Source organism: Stegodyphus dumicola, chromosome 7 (genome assembly GCF_044657685.1).
Source record: "Stegodyphus dumicola isolate Sdum_Otavi_A_Nest chromosome 7, ASM4465768v1".
In the NCBI taxonomy this organism is placed as follows: domain Eukaryota; kingdom Metazoa; phylum Arthropoda; class Arachnida; order Araneae; family Eresidae; genus Stegodyphus; species Stegodyphus dumicola.
In genome coordinates this window covers 184,670,162-184,693,102 of record NC_140774.1, presented here as the reverse complement: position 1 = coordinate 184,693,102, position 22,941 = coordinate 184,670,162, and the positions used below count along the sequence as shown (strand labels likewise).

The following is a 22,941-nucleotide window of genomic DNA, read 5'->3' as shown; positions in this document are numbered from 1 at the left end:
ATACTGAATGTCTCTACAATAGTCTGCGCTTTTAACAAAAATGTAATGTAATAATTTGAGTGGGTAAAATTACATCTTTGAAATTATGTAAAGATGCAAAAGTAAACGCAAGCTAAATGTTTGATTATAAATTACAGTACCAAAAGACAGTTTATTATACATTTTAGTTAATATATTAAATTTACTTAGTGTGTTAAATTTACCATAAATATCCATCATTTGTTTTAACTGCATATCAGTTGTCTGCTGGTTGAATGCAAAGCATTTGCGTGCAAATAAACTGTATTTAATTAATAAATAATTATTTTCATTGCATTATTAAAACTAATTAGGTCTAAAACTTCCTGTAAAATATTTTTTAATACTTTAAACTGAATTTTTAAAACCTTTACGACATATGTTGTCAGTTTTCAAGTACTTATAATGTTAAAAATGTGTAACGCATTCCTATTTTACATTTGAAGTTCTTCAAATAAGCTAAATAACTGAATAAACGCATAATATTTCTGTTTTTGCTAAATAAATTTAGCCCAAATTTGCGAATTAACACAATTATTTTATTATGCATACGAAGAAAATCTTTTTACGTTTGAAACTGTTCTGCGAAGTAATGATTTAATAATTGTTTACCGTTTCCATATTTTACTAAATATCACTTTAAATGAACACCTCATGAAATTTATCTCAAATATGTAAGTAAATTATGTCTGTTTGCATATATATATTTAGGTGAAATATGATTAAATTAGTATTTCCGAAAGTTTTACAATATTCATTTGATAAAAGATTGTTGTATTAGCCTGAAATACGGTGAATGGTTTTCTTATAACGCATTTCAGTAAAATATGTCCTTTTTATGAGTACAGCTTTTAAGAGCTTTTTTAGAAGGGAACAGGCTCCATGTGTCATAATTGGTTTAAGTCGAGTTTTGTTGCTAGGTAACCAGATCTTGCTACGTCACAAAAATGGCTTAAGGCGTTTCGCCTAAAGTTTGGAGTTTTCAAACCTTATGCCAACGTGGTATAAGAGGAGACCAATCACAGCGACCGCGGGAAACCTATTGAGCGGGAAAGCTGTAGATGCATCTACGCATGCGCAGATTAACTTTTTCTAATTGGTTACGGCTTAGACCCTGTTTCACAGTGTGAACGGAAGAGAATCGTAAACATACGCGAATAAAATTTAAATAAAATAAAATGCTTTGTGCTTTTCTCGTATTTAATATATCAGTAATTTATGATTCTGTTTTGTATATATTTTTTTAATTAATTCTCATTGTATATATTACTTACTGTTATGTTATTACAATATAATGTTTTGTATTTATTTAAATTATTATTCGATATGATCAAATTGTATTTATTTATTTAATTAATGTTTTGCATAGTCATTAGGTATTTGTCAGAGAAGAAACATAAGAAATCAGAAATGCTATCATCAGGATTCGAAATCCGAAATTTCCTTTCGTTAGCCTGGAATTACTTACTAAAGTACGCGAATAGGAAAATGAAAATTCCTGACAATTTCATATGTCATTGCAAGAATAGAATACAAAGTAATAAATTAAAAAAAATATGAAACATTAAACTAATTAATTAAAACACTACCCCTTATCAATAATTTTACGTTTTACAATTTAAATTTACATCATTCTTTTATATATATCTTACACTAATGGGATTTTACAGTAAAACGTGACATATTTCCAAGATAAAAATTTAATTGCATTAGTAATCAATTAACCAGAGCTCACGGATACGGTGTATAATCAAGTTGTATATAAATCTAGAGCCGCAGCTATTGAAAAAATTTGAAAAGTTAATGAGTCAACTTTGATTAAAAGTAAAATAACTATTATATAAGGTGGTTAAAATTAAAACACCCCTACTCTGAGTTCTCTATACATCAAACTACTGAGTGTAAAGGTACCACATTTGATGAACTTACTATTAAAGACATGGAGAAAGGGATTACGTTAAAAACATTAGTTCTAGAAACACCGATATATAGCGCTGTGTGATGGAAAATATGCCATAAAGGCATAAATAATCACAAAGAAAACATACATGAGGTATGGAAAATTTTAATTTCTATTGCTGATATGAAAATAAAGAACACAAAAAAGTTAACAAACTTAAACTGTCATTGTAATTGCAATTTCGCTCTCTGGCCATCTCGTTCTCCAGATCTTAATCCATGTTATTTTTGGCTGTGAGGTTACTTAAAAAATGTTGTTTATTGACGACGTCTGGTACTTTGGGAGATTTGAAAGACAGTCTCACTCTGCATGTGAGAAGCATCTCAATCGACCCATTACGATCCGCAGTTGAACAAGCTGTCCACAGACTGCAGATTTTCCATCTTGAAAAAGGAAACTATTTTGAGCAGTTTCCCTTGCATCGGTAAGGTCTTTGTGATATGAATGTTTGGTACGTTCGAATAAAATGTGTTATAAAGTGCATTTTGTGTCTTTTCAGCGTATGATCTGTTGTACAGCGCCACCTATCGGTGTTTCTGGAACTAATTTTTTTTTTCACGTAATCCGTTTGCCCCTGTCTTGAGTAATACGTTTAACAATTTTGTTGCTTTTACATTCAGTAGTTCGATGTCTATAGAGATCAGAGTAAGGGTGTTTTAATTTTAACCACCTTGTATATTTTCTTTGTTCGGTTATTGTACAGTTAGGCCTTTCAATAATTATTAGAATTAATATTATGGCAAGTTATGCTTTTTTTATTCAGGATTTCTTAATTTGTATTTATATTGTTTAAGTTTGTTACAAGACTTAATATCTACAAAACTATAGTTTACAATTATGATAACTGAAGTATTTTATAATTTAAATCTAAGGTGGCCAGATATCTGCACAGACAAATGACAGTAAAAAATATATGTTGACGCCAAGCAGAGCGTAGAGTGTTTAATTTCTCAGTATTTACGAATGAGTCTATAAGAATAAGCTGAAGTTATTATTTCAAAATAATAGTGTAGAGTCATTAAGTTATTTTGAAGAAGGTCACGTGAAAAATGTGCAGTGGCCTTGCTGGGACTCGAACCCTGGACTTCTCGAATACGCGCCGAGTGTGCTTCCAGTTACACCACGAAGGCATGCGAAGAGGAGGGAGAATATACCTTATAACAATAATGTATATTTCAAATCACTTTGCTGACAGTACTGCAGATATCTAGATCTAGTGCATTCTGAGATTTTAAATATGATTTAGAGCATATTTTTCGGTAAAACATTTAAATCCTTCGATTTTAAAACTTAAACGGAAATATGACGAAATGAGAACACTATGAACCGGCCTACAAAGCCATATATTAAGAAAAAAGTTTTTTTTTTGGAGTGATATTCTTGATATTCTAAACAAGAAGATAATCCTGAGAGAGTCCCATAAAGTTCTTATGGATAAACATTTAGCTTTCTCTTGTATAGGTTGAGTATGTTCCCCAAAAAAGGAAAAATTTGAAAATTTACAATTGATCAGATTGTGTTAGAAGAAGAAATAAAAATGTATAAGAAATAGCTAATATTTAGGATGAATTATGTATGTTGCTAAAAATGAATAAAAATAAAACTAGAAATTGTATGAAATAATTTAAATCTGGTATAATCAGATTTAGAACATTTTCCACATTCAATTATTTGAAGAGTTCCAAAATTTAATTACTTTGTATTAATTAAAAGATAGGGAATCCACTAAAAACAGAAATAATGAATCTTGTTGACAGAATGTATGTGAAGTGAAACCGCAATAACGATGAACACCATAATAAACTATTAAGCATAATATGCAAGTAAATATTCCGATCCGACATATTATCAGATAAGGCGCTTACCTATTATTAGCAATTACCTAAACAACAGTAGTTGTTTCCTATAATTGCTAAACCCTACAAAGCATAGTACCGCGCAATCGGATTATGAAGATCAATCTCCATAATCTGCTTGCACAAACATAAATATTTGTAGTCAACAACTGATACTGTAATTAGAACTGACAGTTCTCAAAGTCCTTTTATATTATATTGATCTGATGATTAGGTGATGCGATGTACATTAATAATTTTCAAAGCGGGAAGTGCATTTGTTTTAGTTTAGATGAATATTTTCTAATTGAGGAATATTCACTTTTGAATAATGTAGCCAACAGGTTTTGGGGAACAAGCTTAATACACAACATGTTAATAATAAATATGCTGTTAATAATTACGAAATGGTAAATGTTGTATGCTGAAATTTCAGAAGAATGTACTTACGGAAAATTAATTTATTAAAAGAATTGACTTGAGAATGATGTCTACAAGGTGTTCGCCGAAACCATCGCAGCAAAAACATCACGGATGAAAAACATCGCGGAGAAAATAACGCAAGAAGAAAACGTCGTGGTACAAAACATCGCAAAGAGAAAACATCGCAGTTCTAAAACATCGTGGTACAAAATATCGTGGTTGAAAATAAAGCGGTTCAAAAACTTCGCAGTTTAAAAACATCGTCGTCAAAAATAGCGCGGTAAAATTAAAGTACCTACAAATCATCGCATGACAATAACATCGCACACATGCATTTTCAGGTTTTGAAAGTTGTAAATGCATGTTCGTATAATGATTATAGAGCACAAGAAAGAAAGATGAATTCTTTTATTTCTATATTTCATGAATGAACTAATAAATTTTTGCTGAAAAAATAAAAAAGAAATTTAAGTACTTAAAAATTAAAACTGAATAGAAAATTAATGCACCTTAAAAACTTAATAGAATTTTAAATTTATTTAGTTAATTAACAAAGGTCATTAATGAATTAAGCTTTTTTATAAAGTTTGATAAGTTTTCATGAAAAATACAGTCTAAATGTGCTTAGAAGAAGGAAGATAAAAAGATTAATAACTGCATGAGGTTACCTCTATAAAAATTGCTTAGTTGATCAAATTATTTTCTTTCAAATGTGTTAATCTGATATTTTTTTAATGAAAATTACATATTTTTTGTTTCCGTTTATTCTTAAATGACGATTATTCCGTTTATTCTTTCGATGACGATGTTTTTAAACTGCGAAATTTTCGAACCGCTTTATTTTCGGCCACGATATTTTGTACCACGATGTTTTAGAACTGTTTTATCTCACGATGTTTTATACACCGACGTTTTCTCCTTGCGTTGTTTTCTCTGCGACGTTTTCTTCCGCGATGTTTTTGCCTCGATGTTTTCGTCTGTAACCGTCTACAAGGCTATTCGCACAATTGTTAGACGATTTTTCATTGTACTTACACAAATATTTTAAGTAGAAGTTTTGTGTTTTGAATGTTTTTTTTTATTACCTTATTCTTTGCTATCTTTCTACAACGTGATTTAAGAGAAAATACGTAATCACTTTTTCAGTATCTGAAGAGGTATTTTATCTTATTCCTCTTGAACAGATTCCCAAAGTCCAAGGAGGGTCCCTTTTAGAAGACCAAAATCACCAAAATACACGTACTGTACACCAGGACATTTAGTAGGAATATGAGTAATTGGTACGATCTTGATATCCGCATTATGTTCTTTTTTTTCCAGGAAATTAACTATGTATTTTGACTTGTGACTTCTTTCTTTGTCTTGATGCAGTTCTACTGATTGGATAGCACTGTGGGTACAAAGAAGGTATTTCATATTTGAAAATTGGGTCTAAAATATGTTCTTAATGATATGTGGAGTTGACCATAAATTTTTTCCCACTCTCTTTATTTTTTATTTGCCATTATAGGAAAAATGAACAACAATCATAAATTCCTTTGTGAATATTACTTTAGATTCTTTGAAACACGTGTTAAGATATTTCCTTCACTTTGATGATCATAAATGGATCTTTTTTTATTGCAGTCATTTAAATATACCCAATATTCATCTGTTGTGACAACATATTTTCATTTTTGTTATTTGCAAAGCCAGCAACAATCAGCCTTTAAAAAAACTTTCTTTAGATTCTTTGAACGATGTTTTAAGATATATTTCTCCTGTTTGATGATAATAAATAGATCTTTTTTTATTGCGGGTATTTAAATACACCCAAAATTCATCTATTGAGATAATGTTTCCTTTCTTTTTTCGAATAATTGCTTCTCTCATAGAGAATTCTGCAACGCGTTTTGCTTTCGGCGATATGTCGTGCAGGAAGACAATGCACATTAAGTTTTTTCGCCATTTTAAGATTCGAATTATCAATAATCACTTTGTTTACAATTTACGGAGCATTTCAATGATTATGCAACTCTCTATCGAATTCGCGGATTTTCTTTCTTACCTTTGCAACATTCAAAACATTTCGATTTTGCTCCTTTGAAGTTTTTGTTTCCTTTTTACTTTCTAATATTACTGATCGTTGCTTTAGATACCGAAATATCACGGCTTTTAACAACGTTTTTGTAATAACTACATACGAATACTTTTCTTAAGAAAGAGCCCAAAAGTATCAGTCATTGCTTCTTTAATAGCGCGTTTTCGATGAAAACACAACTGTCAAGTAGCAGACGATAATTTATACAGTGTCTCACAAAAGTGATGGGACACTTGTGCTTTACGAAAGGAAACTGTAGTAAAATAAATTAAAAAAAATGTAAAAATTTTTTGTGGATGTGTTTCATACATAAATTTAGTAACAATTATTACATAACATACATTTTCTCAAAATATTAAAATAGTAATTTAATAAAAATACAATTGTTTAGAACGGAGCACAAAATGGCTCACATAAGTGATGGGATAAGCTCACATACTTTTCCATCAAATATTTATCCAAAAATTTTACTTCTTAAAATGTTTTAGTATTTTGTTGGATTTCCTTTTATTTTTAAAACGTGATTTAATCTTCTTGGAATGATTCGACTAATTTTTTTGTGGAGTGATTTTACCCCATTCTTCTTGAAGCCATGATTTTAATTGTTGTTTTGAAGAAATGGTGTGTTTGCGAATTCTTGATTCCAATTCTTGCCAAATATTCTCAATGGGATTTAAGTCTATAGATTGTGATGGTGTTTTTATTTCAGGACAGTTATACAGCAGCCAGAGTCTAACGTTTAAAGCAGTGTGCTTGGGGTCATTGTCCTGGTAGAATTTAAAATCGTTATGAAGGGTCAGTTTTTGTGCTGAAGATTTCAAATTTTGATTTAAAATGTCAATATACTTGTACTGATCCATTATCTGTCAATAAAAACAAGATTACCAACTTCAGCGGACGTTTACACCCCCATATCATAAATCCTCCTCCACCATGTTTTACTGTTGGCACCAAGTTCTGTTTGTGAAATTCTTTCCTGGGTTTTCTCTACACCAAGATTCTATCGTCAGAACCAAATATATTAAATTTACTCTCATCAGCAAATATAACTTCATTCCAGTAATCAGAGTTCTTATTTATGTTGGATTCTGCTAAAGCCAGTCTGAGTTTTCTATTCTTTTCACTTACAAAGAATTTTTCCCTGTCTGCTCTACTGTGATATCCAGCAGATCGAACTACTCTTCTAATAATCTCAGGTTTAACAATTTTTAACAATTATTCCATATAATGCTTGTAAATCAGCAGCAACTTTAGCAGCACTCATTTTTGGACTTTTTTTAATATTTTGAACAATAATTCGCTTTATTTCATTGGATAGCTTTGATGGTCGGCCAGGTCTTCTTTTATCCGGAAACATATGATTCTTTTTATATCGTTTAATGATATTGAAAACTGTTGAAAAACTCATGTTAACTGTTTCAGCAGTTTCTCTAATAGATTTTTCACGTTCAATATGCAAATTAATAACTAATTTTCGAATTTCAGGAAGAGTTTTTTTTCGTTTAGCATTCATGGCTGCACAGAGCTAAAAACACAAAAATTCCAAAACAAACTGGAGAGAAAGACTGCAGACGGTTTTATAAATTATTGCTAATTCCTTTTGAGTAAAAATAAAGCCCCAAAAATATTTTTATTGTAATACGTAGTAGTATCTAATGACGTCCCATCACTTATGTGAGCCATTTTTTGCTCTGCTCTAAACAATTGTATTTTTATTAAATTATTATTTTAATATTTTGAGAAAATGTATGTTATGTAATAATTGTTACTAAATTTAAGTATGAAACACACCCACAAAAAAGTTTTACATGTTTTTTAATTAATTTTATTACAGTTTCCTTTTGTTAAGCACAAGTATCCCATCACTTGAGACACTGTACTTTGAAAAATGTAGCTGTAGTTAAAAACATTTCAAACAGGTAATTTTATTATAGGGAATCAAAATCGTCTAAAAATGTTCAAAAAGCTTCTGTGTTCATTACTGACACGTATAATGTCTTGCTCATTTGTCATCTGAAAAACGTTTCCAAAATTCAATATGATACTAAAAATATAATTCTTAAAATATCAATTCTTTGCACTATAATGTTTGATTTTGTTTAATTCAGGGCATTTATTTCGTAAATTATAGTACATAAATTGCTAATAATCTTGCTGAAGTATTAATATACGACAGAATAGATTCGTAACACAATTTACGAAAAAAAGTAAATACATACACCTTTTTATGATATAAAATACATTCAAAAAGACTTATAAAATATAAAACTTCATTAAAGATACAATTATTCGTTAAAACCAATACGCATATCATAATCAAACCAAATACTTACTATTAAAATCTATTTGACTAGGAAAATTTAAGTGAGACTTTGGATACTTACTAGAGCTACTTTTTGTATCGGTACTAGATATCCTCTTTACTGTAGCAGGATCTATAAATAAAACAAAATGATTTTAATAACCTATTATTCTCCGAAAGGTAAAAGATTTCATTGATATTTAGAAGTCTAGAAAAGAGGAAATATAATTGAACAGAAAAATGTCATGTTGTTGTGGCTAATCTTACTTTTTCGACATAATCAGAACATGTCACGAGTTTTATTATGGTAAGGAGTGCAAAATTATGTCTGTCATTGGCAAGAGATTGAACAGCAGCCACTAGCGTGGTACGTGTTTGCCCAGTTCCACTCCAGTTTTGAGGAAGGACACCCCGGGGAAGGTCTAAAAGTCTCCCACTCCTCTTCCAAAATCATTTGTAGCACCATGTTGAAATACTATTCATGTACCACCATGCATAATGCAACATTTTATATATATGAATATAGAAACGAAGTACTCGGGACATGCCGAGGTGCCTCTAATGCACTGCTGGCATTGGAAGGGCCTACGATGTAGCGTGAAGCGAGCATCTTCTGTTTCAAGCTAGGCTAGTAGGAAGGGAAAATACCTGTTGGTAAATATCTGGTGTCCCCCATACTTTTACCTATACTTACCACCAAATAATTCCTATTTCTGGTAAGCATACTGTGAATGTAGAAATTATGTTGGTTAAACTTTAATGAATAAAAGCTTTCAATGTAACATAACTTTTTAATTTAAAGATACTGAATTAAAACTACAGATATTTGAGAATTCATAGTTTTTAACCTAATATAATTAAATAAAATAGCATTAAAATTTGCAGACTTTAAAACAGAAATAGTAGCATTTTTGAAAAACATTTAGAGCATTTTCCAAACAGTCTTTCCTTTTCATAAAAGAAAGCATGCAAATATATATACAGAAAGCGATGATTTAGAATTGCAATGGTGAGATTCAAAATTTTGAGGGTTGTTTTTAAATCGATTATGGTATAGATTGTAATGATATCTCCTCAAAGGAAAAAGAAGATGAAAAATTGTATAGTGTTACAGATCTGAAATTATCCACTACACGGGAGAAAATTCTAGAAAAGATCTAATCTTACTTAAAGATCTTTATGTAAGAAGACAGTGCCTATAGGTAGTGTATCTTTAAATGAGAAGTAAGTGCCTGAAGTAATTAATGAAGTAATTAATGAGTAATTAATGAGTTAATTACTTCAGGCACGACTTCTTACTAGGCAGAAGAAGTAGGTTAGGAAGAAATGCCCTCTACAGAACTCTAAATCATCTGGTTCAAAGCCTTGCCGTCTTCAACTTATTTTAGGAAAGTTGCCCTTTTTAAGATCTCAACTTACTAAGATTATTGAAGATGAATGAACTAACGTTGGTGACTAACTGCCACATAATCTACACGGGTAGGTGGAAATTAAGAACCGTTTCGGGTATTTTGTGCCTCCAGAGCCGAGACTATTGGAGACCTGCAAAATACTATTGGAGACCGAGACTATTAGAGACCTGCAAAATGAAAGACCCCAAGAAACACTGCTCAAGGAAAGGGAGGACTTTCTAATGGAAACCAGGTCTTAGTCACCTTACAGAACAGAAAAAACATGGAAATATCCATGTATGCATAAGAGACAGCACATGTTTTATAAGGTATTTATCCCGCCTTCTTAGCATGCCTTCATAGTGTAGTGGTCAGCACGCTCGACGCGAATTCCAGAGGTCCATGGTTCGAATCCCGGAGACGGCATTGCTCATTTTTTATGTCTCTTGCTTCATATTAACCTAATGACTCTTCACCGTATCTTACCTACCATTTTAGTGACCGAATTATGGTATAATCCTCTTGTACCGAAACCTAGCTTGCCCATTTACATTGGTCCCACCAGTGGCCGAGGAGTTTAAATCGCTAAACACTGGTTGTTCTGACCTGGGTTCGATTCCAGGCGAGCGGGCTGGCTGCTCTTGGTTTTCCTCAGGTGTATACGTGTATACGAAGCAGTTTGCAGGTTCCCTTAGAAACTCCTTCACGAAGGCATGTCTTAGGCAGATAGGCCTGGTGTTTTTTTGTTATAATCTACCAAACCAAACTATTTACATTGAGCAGCTTCTTCAGGTAAATTAGAATACTCCGAAACAAGTGTTTTATAGTAAGTGGTAATGTATGAATAACGGCGTTTGTTCAGTAGCATATGAAAATTAAATTTAATGGAAGTTTAGGATAATGTCCAGTTTAAACTTTTAAAAAAATTGCAGGAGGTTCGAGGCAATAACACAGTTCAAAATACTACGATGACATCCATTAATATCGTAAATACGAGATAACGCTGAAGATGATACTTATAATGATGCGACAAATATCCCAGTATTCGCTGCTGATTGAGCCTGTAAGACACAACAAACAATCTGGAAAACGGCTGAAATTACAAGGATATTTTAGCTATCAAAATTATTGTTCACTTTGAGTATCAATTAAAATATCAATAAATCGCAGATAAGTGTTACACGAGAATGCTTCGTTCACAGATCACGTCTCAAGTTTTCAATCAAAATAGGTAATACTTTCCCATCCGCATTCCCCATATTCTCCTGACTTTGCCCTCAGCAACTTGCAGAGATAACAATTGGTGTTGTGGTTTATCTTACTTGTCTGACAGTATCATCATAACTGGCCTACGAATTTCATCATGGCAAGGATAGCAAGATTACGCTTTCGTTGGCATTCAGCGCCCTACAGGGCACAGTGTGACTTCGCTCATTTCCGACCCTATTTTAATGGAGAGCATTCCAGAGGGACGGGTCCAAGGGTCTCCTACCAACTGTTTCCCTACCACAACCTCTCGAGAAGATTTTCCACTCGCAATGTTTTTAGAATGCGCAACATGCCGCAATGAAACTATACATTTACAAACATCGGTGCCTCATCTGGGATTCGAACTCGAACCATTTGGTATCGCAGTAAAATCTCCTAGCCCCTACATCAGCGGTGCCCAACCTTGTGCTCGCTGATCTTTTTGTATGTGCTCGCAAGCTCGATTAGGTACTACAAACAAAAAATGTTTTAAAAATAACCATTCATTTACATTTCTTAATTGTAAAAATACGGTAAGCATTTACAGTCATAAGATATATCTTGCAAGACGTTATAAAATAATTGATTGCTGACTCATGAACTTGATAGCGAACCTGAAATCTTATTGCTCCATTCCGATGTTTAGGTAGCTCAGCAGGGGAAACATACAACGATTTGTAGAATTTCTTTCGCCAATAAAGCAGCTTTGGGAATCCGGTAACGAAAGTTATAAAGAATTGGACGATAATAATTGGTTATCCCATCTGTATTTTCTCGCGGATATGACAGCTAAACTGAACAAACTGAACGAAGATCTCCAGTTTAAAGAAATAACCCTTTTTCAATTGACTGGGACTGTAACTGCTTTTCAGATAAAGTTAAGTTAAATTTGTTGATAAATCAGATGAAAGAAAAACATTTCACCATTTTTCAGAATTTGTCAAGCCATATTAATAACCACAAGGCAATTGAAACAAAGAAATACTCGGTAAACCTAAATGCACTGAAAAATAATTTTGAACTCCGCTTCTTTGATTTCCATAAAGTTCAACCAATATTATTATTCATCTCAAACCCACTTGCCGAAATTAATATTTCAGATGTATCACATAAGATTGGAAATATGTGTAACAAAAATGTTGATGTCTTGCAAATGTGCTCACCATAGGCCAAAATGTGCTCGCTATAGGCCAAAGTGTGCTCGCGAGAGACCAAAGGTTGGGCTCCACTGCCCTACACCGTCTGTGCGGCGCTAATATATATGTTACGGTGAAACACCGAAATCTGGAGAATGTCGACTTTCACCGGTGAATGGCAACATTCACATAGTCGCTTGGTGTATGTGCGAAATACTTTCCAAATACTCTTATTTCTGACTTACACCGGTCAATGTCGACATTCACCATGTACTAATGTTGAATGTTGAACACATAAGAATATTATATTTTCTTCTCCGTAATTCGGTCGCGAAAAAACGCACTTGAGACTTAAAATAAGAACTTAAAACACACAGTACATTCAAAATGAGAAAGGAAAATAATAGAAGTTAAAAACTTACTAAATAACGTGATTCAAATCTTATTTATTGCAAAAACTTAAACCATTATGACACTTTGAATTGCACAAGATGCCCTTGCTTTTACAACTGCATTTATTTGTGGAACACTTCCTTTTGCAATGACAGCGTGTACATATACTCCTCTCTTTTCAACCTACACCAGAGCATATCTGTGATTGTCGATTGTCGACATACACCGGTGAGGGTCCGAATGTACAAGAATGTAATGCAATATTCGATCTTTCACCGACGTATTTGGTGAATGTTGACATTCTCCGGTGAAATACGACATTCTCCAATTTCGGTCTTTCACGGTAACATATATACGCTGATATTAAAACCGTCTGTTTGCTAGCACAGAAAGAACTGAATATCATAAAGCTGGCTGAATGAAGAACATATTTTTGGACTTTGGCATTCAATCCATTACGCAAGCCACAATATCAAATGAAGGTTTGGAAAAGTTCTTCAGAAATCTCTGAACATGGGGAAAATCCAATTAATGTGACAATGTCTTATCTGTAAAATGAATGCACTTCATCATTCTGAATCTAAGAACGTAAGTTTAACAATTTGCTAAGCTTTTTAATCCTACAGGCCTGGAAATATATTATAATTTCACCCATTCATTCGAAAAGGGATGAAAGGTTTAATAGAACCGTACTTCCTTTATGTAAAAATATGAAAAAGTCTGACGTACACAGAATTTTTAATTTATTTAACATTAAATACTTTCAATTGCAGTTCTCTTTTGCAAAATTTCTGCGCTAGATTTTTAATTAGTAGTTAGTTATGCAACTTCTTTCAGAATCTTAGGAAGAAAAATAAGCCAATTAATTGGGATTATTGAAGTCTTTAATGATAAGATTCGTGACTAATTTGCTCGGACAGAAATTAATGAGGAACTGGAAGAAGATAATTTATCAGTTAATTTCCGTAATTTTAATATTTAAGGTAGAGGGGTTTCGAAGTTGAATGAATCATGTAGATTTTCACAGGATGTCTAATACGGATTTCAGAACTTCTTTCTGAAACAACTTTATATTAATGAATTAGAAAACGATTTCCATAAAATAATTTAGATTCTGGTAAAATAAATTTTCTTAAATTTATTGATGTTTTACAGGGCAATACAGTTTATGGAAATTATTATTTCTAGAAGAACAGCAGGTTTAAGATTAATGAGTTAATTATTAATTCTATATTTGCTGTTGGGATTCATTTCAATTGTGTACCAGTAATATTAGACCACGTCTACGAATTTTAGCTTACTCCGCCCCAGTTCTGAAGCAAAATTCTTTAGGAGACGAATCCTAGGATCTCTCATTCCGTTTTGCTTTCCCCTCGACGTTTCGATAAGATTGAGAGCTAGACAATATTTTAAGTGCCCCCATTTCCCAAAGATATTATACATTTAAAACGATCCATGCCTTCTTCAGAACTCGAAGCAAGATGCATGGTTATTGAAGCGGGCTCACTTACCAACATGAAAATAGGGCTGCAGTTCTATATTTAGTAATAATAATGAGACCTTCAACTCCAAATTATGTGTGAATTAATTAAGTTTGGATGGAGTGATGATTTCCAGTACTAATTCTAAAAACACACTATACTGAAGCTACAGTTACATTGTGTATTATCTATATATATAGAATAAAATATATAAAGAAGAATTTCTGTGTGTTTGTTCTGTAATAACTCAGTCACTACTATAGCTATCGTCGCCAAACTTTCTACGATTCTTTTCTGGGTCCTGGAAAAGATCGACGTCTACGTTTATCCAAGAAATATTAGCTAGAATCAGAGACATTAATTAAAAACTCAGAAAAATATAATTTTTGCATTTTTCCGATTGGCAACAGTCTCATAAGCTGGAGATGAAAATCTGTTTTATTTCGAAAGTTGTTGCCACTGCTTGCTTTCAAATCCTAGAGTTTGTTAATAAAAATTTAGAAGTTTTACGATGAAATAAAAGTAGCATTATTCTCGATTCCAAAAATTCGTGGGAAGCCATTTCGACCACTCCCATCTTCGTACGGCTTTAACCAGCCGAAATATTAATTAAAAACTCTTAAAGCTCTAATTTTTGGACTCATTTTTCCGAGTGGCAACAGTCTCGCGCATTGGAAATAAAAATGCTTTTTTTCGAAAAGTGTTGCCACTTCTTGTTTTCAAATTGTAGAGTTTGTGAATCAAAAATTTGTAAGTTGTACAAAATCTATACATATAAAAAAGAATGTCTGTTTGTGTGTTTTTTGCGTTATTGATTTCTGATCAATTATGATAAATCTTTTGCCACATTTAATTGACTAAAATTGAACATATAGATGAGATTTTGGATGGACCGTGAGCTTCTACGACCATTTAATTAGAAAGACGAAAATCATTAAAAACTGTGTGACATTGTTGCCGATATAATGAGAGAATACAAAATACACTAAGTGTATTGTCTTTCGTAAACTCAGGAAATTCAAAGAATTAATCTTTACAGTAACTGTTGATTAGCTAGTTTTTGCTGTAAATTTAACATGAAAATAAAATTGATAATTTACTTCATCGATATCAGAAAATAGTCTGCGAAAAATATACATAAATAATATGTAAGCAAAATGTAGATAATAAGCTAATTATAAAAAACACATAATAAATCAAGCAATTTTTGGAAAGTTTTATATATGAAAACGTTCCTCCTTAAGTTCAAAACAATTTCCTTCTGGACCTACATAGCAGCATCAGCATTTATGTTTTGTCTGACATTTGAGATTTTAAAATTAAGAAAACCTTTGAGAGATTTAACAAAAGTTTCACCATTATATCCATTTAATATTAATGTTAACTTAGACGGACCCTTAACTATAGATTCAGCATTCGAAATAATAATAATAAATATTTCAATAGTAAATTCAGATTGCTCCTTCATTTAGATGTCTAAATGCTGTATCAATGCATTCAATGCTGTATCGTCTTAGAACCACTATAAATCAAACTCACTCCTATTACTTATTATTACTTATTAATATTAGTTTGAACAGTATTTCTTTTAATTTTTGGCTACTGATGTGCAATTTTATTTCGTCCTATGGAACATTTTTTTTATAAAATAATTGTTTGCGCCGCTTTACTTTACCATATATTTAAAAATTTTTAATAACATTAATTATTTTCAAAAATATATATTAAAAGAACTGTTATTACTTAAAAACATAATATATCAATTTACGCATAAACATAAAAAAAAGTATTTACTAAAATATAGCCTAACGCTAATAATAAAAATTTGAAATGGACACCACATTACTTCCCTACACGGCCTATTAAATTATACACATTTTTCGCTGCATTTCATTTAAACTTATTTTCTCGAATTTAATTAGATATATATATTTTTCATTCAATTAATTCAGTTCTGTAGATATAGAGATATATTTGTCACTTCGCGGGAAGGTAAAAATACATGAAAGCTCAAAATATCTTCATTAAAAATTGTAAACTACAGAAAAACATAAAACACAAAATGCAGTTAAAAACAGTTGTAAAGAGATTTTTACAGTTAAAATTAGAGCTTCAAATCAAAAACAAGCAATTCGGCCAAGTGGCAGGAAGACAGATTTTTCGGTGCGCAAAACTGAAAGATTAACTTTTTGTCCCACTCTGCAAAAAGACACTGAATTGGGTGCAGAAACTGACGTAATTCACTATTCTATTAACGGTTTCAAATGCAAATAAACGGCGGCTTCGTTAGGCTTAGTAGCACTAGAACACCTTCTAGATTGTTGATAATTCTGCACCTATTGCATGCAGATTAACTAAAGGCATAAAAAAACTTGACTGGAACATAACAACAACACAATTCAATCACTTTTAAATAAAAAAATCCACAGTTTGTCAAATTATAAGAATAAAGAACTAAGCTCATCAAGCTGGGCCACCGAGGGGGTATATATCTATATCTATATCTATATATATATATTTATATATATACATATATTTTATTTTCGTGCTGTCGATTGCAACTAAAAACGGAGGTGCAGAGCTATATGTTATAGAAGTCCCATATACGAAACTTCAACGTTCTAAGGCTACTCATTTTTGAGTTATGCCAAATACGTACATACGTTCGTACGTACGGGCGTTACGGAAAAATATATTCTGAATCCATTTTATATACATTTTACAATCCCTTCTGTGAAAAATTTCTTTATTCTGTCTGTACGGACAGATGTCACCCAAAACCATCATTCAAATTTATTGGAGAGCGGTCAAAATGGATATTTTGTTGAAATATGATACCCCAAATCTTTCGCGATTACAGTACTTCTTCGAATTGTAAAAAGGAAGTAAAAGTATATGTTCTCCTCTTAGATTTTCCAAGAAGACAATAGTAATATTCAAATACTGTGCGTACTGTACTATAGCTGAAAATCTCAGAGTTTGGAAATAACATTTGGCAATAATGTGTCACCATTTTCTTCCAAAACTGACGTTTTATGAAATTTATTACTAGTCTCTCAACTCACGGACTTCCCACTCTTAGCAATAAAAGAGGGATTTAAAACATTGTGATTCTGGTGCTTTTCACTAACATACCTTCAATTATTAAAAATGAATTAAAAAATCTTTAGTTTATCAGATTTATATTACGTGCAAAGTGGCTTTTTTTAACGATTTACATGCTACCTTTACTTATTAAATATCATGTTCTGCGCACTTAAAACATATAAAATTCAATTCAACAGCAATATCACGAAATAATTTAAAAACAACATACCTTTAGAATTTGCGATACACAGTGTCGCGTGTTCGAGATTAATTTTTTTTTTTTTTTCCGTACAGAGTTGCCATTGCTCGCTTTGAAATCGTTATGTTTCCTACTGAAAAACTCATAAAGTTAATTTAGAAGTTAAACAACAAAAATCAGCGTTATCATTTTTAAATTTTCGCAGGACTAGTTTCGATGGTTTTACAGAACCATCATCCTCAGCTGCAAAAGCGCAAATGAACGAAAAAAGATATAATGATTAGGTAAGATAAGAAAGCCTGGACAGGAGACAAGCTACTGGCGTTATGGAACATGAGGCATATGTTAGAAAAAAGGAAACACAGAAGTCTTCTGTTGCCCAACATTGTTGGTCCGAAAATCACACTTTCAGTTTTTCTGCTGCCAAAATTATTCAAAAATCATCTTCCATTGGTGAACTGGATTGTCTAGAGGCATTTCACATTCAAAAAAATCTTTCTGTTCTAGTTAACGATCCTAATTCCAATCCATCTTTGCCTTCAGCCTTTAAAGAAATTATTTTTTAGTTCTGGTGTAGAGACATTGGGAACTTTTTTAAAGCAGAAGTGATGAAAAATTAGCTACCGCCTTCGCCGGGAATCAAACCACGGACCTCTGGAATACCGGCACAGCGTGCAGCACCACTACACCACGAAGGCACGCTAGGAAAGTGGGAGAAATACCTTATATACTCCCCTTTATAAGAGACCCAATCGCCAAATCCTGGGTATGGAGAGTCATCATTCACACATATTTTAGTTCGGGCGCCACTGTAGAGACATTAGGTATTTTTTTACAGCAGGAGTGATGAAAAATTAGCAACCGCCTTCGCCTGGAATCGAATCACGAACCTCGAACGTCTGGAATACAGGCCCAGCGTGCAGAACCACAACAGAATGGAGGCACGCTAGGAAAGTGGGAGAAATAACTTATACCGGTTTCATCAACAGATGGCGCCAGTAGCTTAGCTTCTGTCCAGGCTTTCTTATCTTATCTAATCATTATATCTTATTTCGTTCATTTGCGCTTTTGCAGCTGAGGATAATGGTTCGGTAAAACCATCGAAACATTTCCTCCGAAAATTTGAGAATATAACGCTGATTTTTGTTGTTTAACTTTTAAATTAATATTTGTTCGGCGTGTTATTGTAGCTTAATTAAACTCATAAAGGTTTTACAAAATAGGAAATAGATAATAAAACAAATTCCGGATTTCAAATTTGGGCTTTCAGGGACCCATATTCGAGCGGAGACGTACGTTATTCAAAACTGGATGGCTCTAGGTACCGTTGTTTATCACAATGTGAGAAACTCCCACACGTTTATGCAGATTCTTCATTATTTATTTTCTTTAAATAGAATACAGGGCGGTAATATTTGTTGGCAACAATTTGAAAAGTGAAATTCCGTTTATAGCGAAACTCCACAAAATGCCAAAACGAAATTGATAGCCCTTCTGCGCTAACGTCCCTTTGGGCTAATAAAAGTTCTTCTACTAACTTAACTATTTCTCGTTTGGCTATTTTAACTTAGTTTACAAAGATTTTATAGCAAAGAGTTCTTCCATAAGTTTGACCTATTTTACTCTTTTATCATTTAATTAGAGGAGAATTTACGTTCTTCGAATGATGAATCTGAACAATGCCAGCGTTTCGCTGCAGTAACTTTGCAGTGAACATTTCAGAGTTAATTTATGGAATTCTTAATGCTCCTCTTTGTTAGATATTTCAGCCAGTGCGTCCAATTCCTTCAAGCGTTAGCAGAACATTGCGGCAATTTAGAATGAATAGATAATGAGCACCAGAAAGCTCTTGTATCAGAACGCTGTACATTGCACGTATATTTCACCAGTTTCCTGAATAGTGCTCCCGATTTCATTTCTTACACGAACTAGTCTCGTACCTGTTAACACGACCTTGCTAAAGTGATTCATACATAAATGATTTGTCATATGTCTTCTATTCTGAACATTGTTCAATGTAGATTTATAAACATTCGAAACTTAGATCTTAATTGGATGAATAGGTATACAGTACATTTTAAACTGAAAATCAGGTACGCTTTAGCGAGGACTAACAAGCAGGTACACAATTAGATCTGACCTTAAAATTTACATCCTTTTACTCTTGTCGTAATTTACATGCTATTTTGAATTTAGAGATTAGATAGAAAAGGAAGAAGTTTATTTATGGTGACATTAGAGCAGATTTAAACATGAAAACGCACATGCGTAATATTATGTGCAAAAGTGCTACTATGCCAACATTTTTCTAGCTAAGTGAAAGAAAAGACAGGCAGATATCACCTGATTATAGTAGATATAATATTATTCCATTGTTTTATTGAACTTATTCAATTAATTAATTATATGTAGTCATAAATGTTTAACTGTTCTATTGTTTATTTATGAGTAATAATAATGTATTCTGCTTTAAAATTTCCCCTAACATATATATATATATATATATATATATGTGTGTAAGATATAACAAAATACGATGGCTGCTTTAAATATAATTGGCGACCTCAAAATTAACTATTCTAGATTTGGTGCTCTCCCCCTAAATTCATCTGTTCTCCCAAATTCGAGATCTCTTCATATTATATAACACTGCTTGAAAAAGGTAACTAAAATTAACCAATCATAGCTTGTCTTTACAATTGCATCTACTTCGGTATAAATACCACACGCAAGTTAATTACGTCATTCCTTTCCTTAGTTTCCCCCCTGCAAAGAACTCTGCGCTGCCCCTTACCAGCTTTGTTTAAACACATGTCTGCGAATGTTTATGACCAAATGCTGAAATTTTATTCATGACCTTATCGGTGCATGGGTCACATTTCGTCAACTGAGAAGTTTTCTGCACGGGGGCCATATATAAATGTAAATTTTGTATTTCTTTGAATTTAATTCCTGCAAAATTTTAATTGATTTCGTAAAATTCTGTGCTTTTTTTTTTTTTTTTTTGCGTAACCTTGTAATTTATGTTGGCTAATCTTTAGAATATGGTAACAGGTAGTTTGACGACATTTTGGTAAGGGGATGAAGGTTACTAGCTAGGACTTTAGAAATAATCTGAGAAGTACACAGTTCGAATCACAGATTATTTTGTCTCCGAGAAATGAGAGATCATGAGACATGTAGTGTGACATTTTCCGGAAAATTCCGATCATGATTTTAGCTAATAAGCACTTAGAAACAATTTCGCTGCTAAAGTGCAGAATCGCCCACTCATTTGTTTGGCGCTTTTTACAAGAGTAAGAAGAACTGGATTTTTGTCAATTTTCTTTGACTTTTTAGGGGAAAATAGGTCGATGCGTACAGTAAAGTCAAGAGTGTGCGCAATACCATTTTTGTGCAATTGTGGGATGTTTTTTTAAGTTGTAGGGTTTATATTTATTTTAACTAACATTTATTTTAAGTTTAAACTATCTTTCCTGTCAAGCCTTACTTTCCCCTGGAACTGCCAATGCCAGAATATGTAAATTTTAGTAGAACGCGCAAGGATTCAAATTATCAGCGGAAGTATTATGATTTAAATAGAAAGGAAACGAGTTCCGGGTGTGATATTCTTACTTCACGAGCGCGGAGGTAGTTAGCGAGAAATTGAAGAACCCCGCGTTTCGGCCTATGTGCTTGGCGGGAAGTAGTGTTAATCGTTCAAGTGAGCTTCAAGTCTGCTGAATTAGCAGCGGTATTGTAAAACGCGGTGAGTTAGTTATTTTAGAGAGCCTCGTAGTTAGAGTCTTGTCTTTAGTTTATTTGCAGGTTATTATTTTTATTTGACCGCCGAGTTGGCGCAGTCTGTGAGCGTCAAGAGCACGCAATTGTAATTTATTACGTTGAATAAAAAGGGACTTAAACCCTTCACAAGACTCTATCTTTTATACAGTTTTCACAGTCACCCCTTGGTTGCGTGCAAGTTGGAGGCGCGCAACGTTACAAAGTGAAAATAGGTTGACGTGTACATGGATACCGCGTATGTGCAATTCTTTAAAACGCGGCAAGCAATTTGCGATTCTGCACTTTCTCCCAATTTCGCACCTAATCTTCGCCATGATTAAGCATTTTTGTTCCATAAAAGTTTTAGTATAAGCATAATTCGGCTAGCAGATTGTTGGAAAAAAATGTTGAGTAAAAAAAAAAAAAAAAAAAAAAAAAAAAAAATGCCTTTACTTCGTGAAAACAAAATGGCGTCCAAAACGAAACTAGCAGGTTGCTGTAGCAGGGTTTGTCGCCAAAATTTCGCCAAAAAATCGCCAAGTTACGATAATGTAAAGATTCACCTTTAAGGTATATGCCTACGATCATTTTTAGGAAATAAAAGCCGAGGTCAATGTTTTTAGGACACCTTGTATATATAACATTCCGAGTTGGACAGGCCTGGTTCAAACAGTTTTTTTCAAAATACATAAATCAGTTTATTTATTGCGAATGACATTTTTCTAAATCATTCATATTTTTTTTATCAATTTCTGGCCAGATTAATTTTTTTAATGTTTTATATGATGTCTCCTAATTTTTGGTATCCTTTTCAAATCTAAATCTCATAAGAAACCACCACCTTATATTAAACTTTGCAGCTATCTGCGTATAAAATAATAAACAGTTCTCCCACTGAGATTTCCCGTGACTGCGTCCACTTCTGTTGTAATTAATAGAGAGTTCGTCTTCCTCTGAGCCTTTTGGCGACTGGCCATTTAGAAATTATCTGACCTGGGGTCCATTTATTTCTGAAGCTGTCTGGATGTGGTAATATCCTCCCGTTAAGCTTAACAACTGCAGCAGATAATAATCGTCTTACAACTTAATTGACAACTCGGTCTACTCAACTTTCCTACCCTGAAGTACCTTTAGTAACTAACGGGAGAAATTCAGCCGTTGTCGAAACAGATAATTGAAATTTATTAATCCAGAACCTTTATGATAAACCTATAATTTCATCAAGAACTGATGCTTTTGGATCATTATTTCTAAAAGCATTTCACAATAGTTCGTGTTTCTGTTCAGTTCTGTAAATGCTTTTTTTTTTCATGTTTACATTATTACGAGTGGCATGAAGGATGCAAATATTGGCATTTTAGTTTAAAATTTTTTTTATAGATTTATGTTTTATACTGTAGTATAAGCTGTGGACAAAATTATATTCACATATTGGATAAGAATATTACTATGTAAATGAGTAGCAGATTTACAAGCAGAGCTTCCGAAAATCTGCCATTTTATGAGGATGCAGGGCATATTGAATAAATACAGCAGTGATAAACTAATTTAAGACGATAATAAATAAATTCTGACATTATTAACCCAAAGGGTGTTAGCCCAGAAGGGCTATTAATTTAGTGTTGG

General features: G+C 32.6%; 1 protein-coding gene across 1 annotated transcript in view; it reads right to left on the bottom strand.

Annotated features, from left to right (window-relative positions):
* The window catches only part of LOC118196431 (suppressor of lurcher protein 1-like), a 293,365-nt gene that overhangs the window by 24,455 nt on the left and 245,969 nt on the right, over nucleotides 1-22,941 (bottom strand). Inside the window, exon 7 of the mRNA XM_085821452.1 lies at nucleotides 8,701-8,751. Within this exon, the coding sequence (XP_085677578.1) occupies nucleotides 8,701-8,751 (51 nt within the window). The remainder of the gene's footprint in view (nucleotides 1-8,700; nucleotides 8,752-22,941) is intronic.